At 50.5% G+C, this 3,369-nt stretch overlaps 1 protein-coding gene across 1 annotated transcript in view; it reads left to right on the forward strand.

Annotated features, from left to right (window-relative positions):
* ccdc88c (coiled-coil domain containing 88C) overlaps positions 1 to 3,369 on the forward strand; it is a 31,330-nt gene that overhangs the window by 10,677 nt on the left and 17,284 nt on the right. Inside the window, exons 4-7 of the mRNA XM_015400514.1 lie at positions 446 to 553; positions 1,228 to 1,311; positions 1,530 to 1,673; positions 1,753 to 1,955. Of these exons, the coding sequence (XP_015256000.1) occupies positions 446 to 553; positions 1,228 to 1,311; positions 1,530 to 1,673; positions 1,753 to 1,955 (539 nt within the window). The remainder of the gene's footprint in view (positions 1 to 445; positions 554 to 1,227; positions 1,312 to 1,529; positions 1,674 to 1,752; positions 1,956 to 3,369) is intronic.

Here is a 3,369-nt window from a genome sequence, read left to right on the forward strand (position 1 = left end):
CAATCCCCCTGATCCAGGCCCCCCCAATTCAGTCCCCCCCGTATCGCCTTCACTCACACTGAGCGACTTCAGGGGGCTGGCACTAACCCGCCACACAGCAACTCCGACTGCAGACGCCACTTCCTTTTTTCCCCATTCCTTATAAAGAAGGAGGTTCATGTGACTAATTTTCTAACTTAGACTAGCTTTGAATGTGGTGATGTCATCAGTCAGGCTAGCTTTGAATGTGGTGATGTCATCAGTCAGGCTAGCTTTGAATGTGGTGATGTCATCAGTTCACTTCTGTTCAAGTCGACCCAGATTTATCCTTTGTGCTCCCGTTCTCCCCGAGTCCAGACTTTCCTGGTTTCTAGTCAAAAATTGACTCTGAGAACTGGTGTTCTGGGTGGCGGGGGCAGTACCGACTGGTCCAGACCCACTTTCAGGCATCGTCACCAAATGGCAGCTGCAGCGCCCCCTGCTGTTCACACTAACTTACTGCTTTGTTTCCACAGTGAGAAGCATGGAGGAGCTGAAGAACCTGCTGCTGCTAATCCTGGGCTGCGCCGTCCAGGTAGGAGCTCAAACAGGCCGGCATGGCGAGGTCAGGGGGCGGGGCTTACTGAAACCCGATCGTTCTGGCTGTAACCTGAGGATGTGGAGGTGGGGCAGCTCCATTCAGCTCTGTGTTTATAGCTGATTCCCTGCTTCCATCCCAACTTCTCCCCCGCTTCGTCCCTCTGTGTCTGGGCCCGGTCTGACTGGTTTCAGGAAGAGGGAGGCGGGGGGGGGGGAGGCTGATTTCTAAAGAATCGGTCTTTGTCCCACAGGAATTTGTTAAACAAACTTCTGAAGCTTATTTCTCCTAAACCGCAGCCTGTTGGTACTTTGACTCTATGATCAGACTCCCTGATGTCAGACCTCCTGCTGCCATCAGCAGCAGCTGAAGCTCTGATTCCAGGCGGGGGGGAATAAAAACAAGACAATAAAACCAGACGGAATGAAGGGCCCCTAGAATTGACCCCTGAGGAGCCACACAGCAAAACCCCCAGATGGACAAAGCAGAAGATTCTGTCACCTTTCATATCGACACAGTGGTCCAGACCAACGGTCCACTAAATAACGACCATCAGTTAGATTAAACCACCTAAATCACCATAGCAACCAATGACGTCTTTCTGCCGTTAATCGTCTCTGAAACAATAAAGGTTGAGGATTTCTTCTTCTATGTTCTCTGTCTGTCCTCAGTGTGAGCGGAAGGAGGAGATGATCGAGAAGATCAAGCTGCTGGACATCGAGACCCAGGCGGCCATTGTTACTCACATTCAGGAGGTCTGTGGAACATCTGCAGCTCCTATAAACTTTAGTTTCAGAGAAATCCAATGTTATCTAAAGCAAAAAATAATCCCAAACTGGGATTGGGTCCAGGAAGGAACCAGTTCCAGGTTTCTAAAATGGTAAAAGTTGTTCTGATGACCGTCGTCCTCGGACACCAGAGTCCTACTTCCTGACAGGATGAGAGGAGAAACGTCTGATTCTGTTTGTTTCAGGTCACACACAACCAGCAGAATGTCCTGGACCTCTCCTGGGTGGAGGACGGAGCCCAGCTGGTCCCTGAGGAGCTGGAGCCGCTGTCCCGGAACATGGCGGCGTCACTACGGCAACTCATCGATCAGCGAGACAAAGCCACTGAGGTTGAAAGACGTTTGGATCCGGTCCTGTTGCCCTCTGTCTGAGCCGAGCCTAAAGCACAAACTCCACCCTGTCCCCCAGGTAATCTTGGACCTCACCCAGGAGAGGGACTACCTGTCCAGTCTGCAGCCCCAAGAAGGAACCAGGAAGCTGGGCAGCCAGGGAGACTCCGTTCTGAAGGACGAAGGCTTGGCTGGGACCCAGCTGACCAAGCAGGAGAAGCAGCATCTGTCTGTGGAGCTGGCCGATGCTAAGGCCAAGCTGCGAAGAACCAGGCAGGAACTGTGAGTCCACCTGAGGGAACAACAGCTGTGGTTCAAAAACTGATGGTCTACCAGTGACAAATAAGCCCAGCAGATGTTTACCTGATCATTAGCTAATGTTCCGATAATGATTAGCTAATGATCAGATTTTGTTCTGATAATGATTAGATAGTGTTTAGCTCACATTAAGGTCTTCCTCAGCTTATTTTTAGCTAATTTCATGTTGAGTTCCTGTCCGTAAATCCTTCTCACACTGATTGCTGCAGGTGTCCTGCCATATCTCCTGCTGGAGGTCACCATGCCGCCATCTTACCTCCAGCTGCTGTCTGATTCTGATAAAAGTGATTTTTTTCTCACACCGACTGCCGACTGTGTGCAGGATTAGCAGCAGCTCCATAGGGTCTCTGCCTGTCGCAGAGAGCTCTTTATTTAGTTTTTGTTCCAGGAGCTCCTGCAGCAGTCAGAGACCTGCTGCTGTCTACTGATCCTACTGTGGAAGTCTGGCTGACGGGCCTGTCTTCCTGTCTGAACCTCTGAGGTTTAGCCAGGCCACTGCAGAAGTTCTGCCTGCTTCTGGCCGCTCCAGAACCAGGTCCGATTTATGTTTGTGCTCATTGCTGCTGCCATGGCCAAACATCCTCCATAAGCGGCTCTGCACCTCACCGTTCCCCTCTGCCTGAGAAATGAATCTAAATACATTTGGTTTCTTTTGATAAGTAGATTTCACTTCAACAGATGAGCATTAAAAAGGAAACCAGTGTCTGCATTCAGGTGAAAACAGCCTGTCTAATGGCTAAATGAGCAAAGCTGCAGCTTTAAAGCCACAGATTATTAATTATATAGAGAAGTTTAAGCCTTTAAGAAATGAGTTCAATGAAAACATGAAGCTCCGGTGCAGCCTGCATGTCAGTAGGAAGAGTAATGGGATCAATGGAATAATCAGATTTTCTTTCTAAAATTATCTTTATTTCACACAGAGCTAAAATGCTAATATGTTAGCCTAGACCTGCACATATAAAACTCCTCTGCATGCCTTAATGCGCCCTAACAGCGTGTTTCATGGAAACACTTCATATGACAGCTAACCACAGAGTAAACTGCTCACTTTCTCCCTCTCCATCCACCTCCATGCTAACGGTAACAGCAGCTAGCAAGGGAGGGCGGAGCAGAGGAAGCTCAGCGCTCAGGAAGGGTGGAGCAGAGGAAGCCCAGGCAGGGAGGGGGCAGAGGAAGCTCAGCGCTCAGAAAGGGCGGAGCAGAGGAAGCTCAGGAAGGGTGGGGCAGAGGAAGCTCAGAAAAGGCGGAGAAGGAGGAAGCTCAGGAAGGGCGGGGCAAAGGAAGCTCAGGAAGGGCGGAGAAGAGGAAGCTCAGAAAGGGCGGGGCAGAGGAAGCTCAGGGAGGGTGGAGCAGAGGAAGCTCAGGGAGGGGGCAGAGG

This window comes from Cyprinodon variegatus, unplaced genomic scaffold (assembly GCF_000732505.1).
Source record: "Cyprinodon variegatus isolate N-32 unplaced genomic scaffold, C_variegatus-1.0 Scaffold1112, whole genome shotgun sequence".
In the NCBI taxonomy this organism is placed as follows: domain Eukaryota; kingdom Metazoa; phylum Chordata; class Actinopteri; order Cyprinodontiformes; family Cyprinodontidae; genus Cyprinodon; species Cyprinodon variegatus.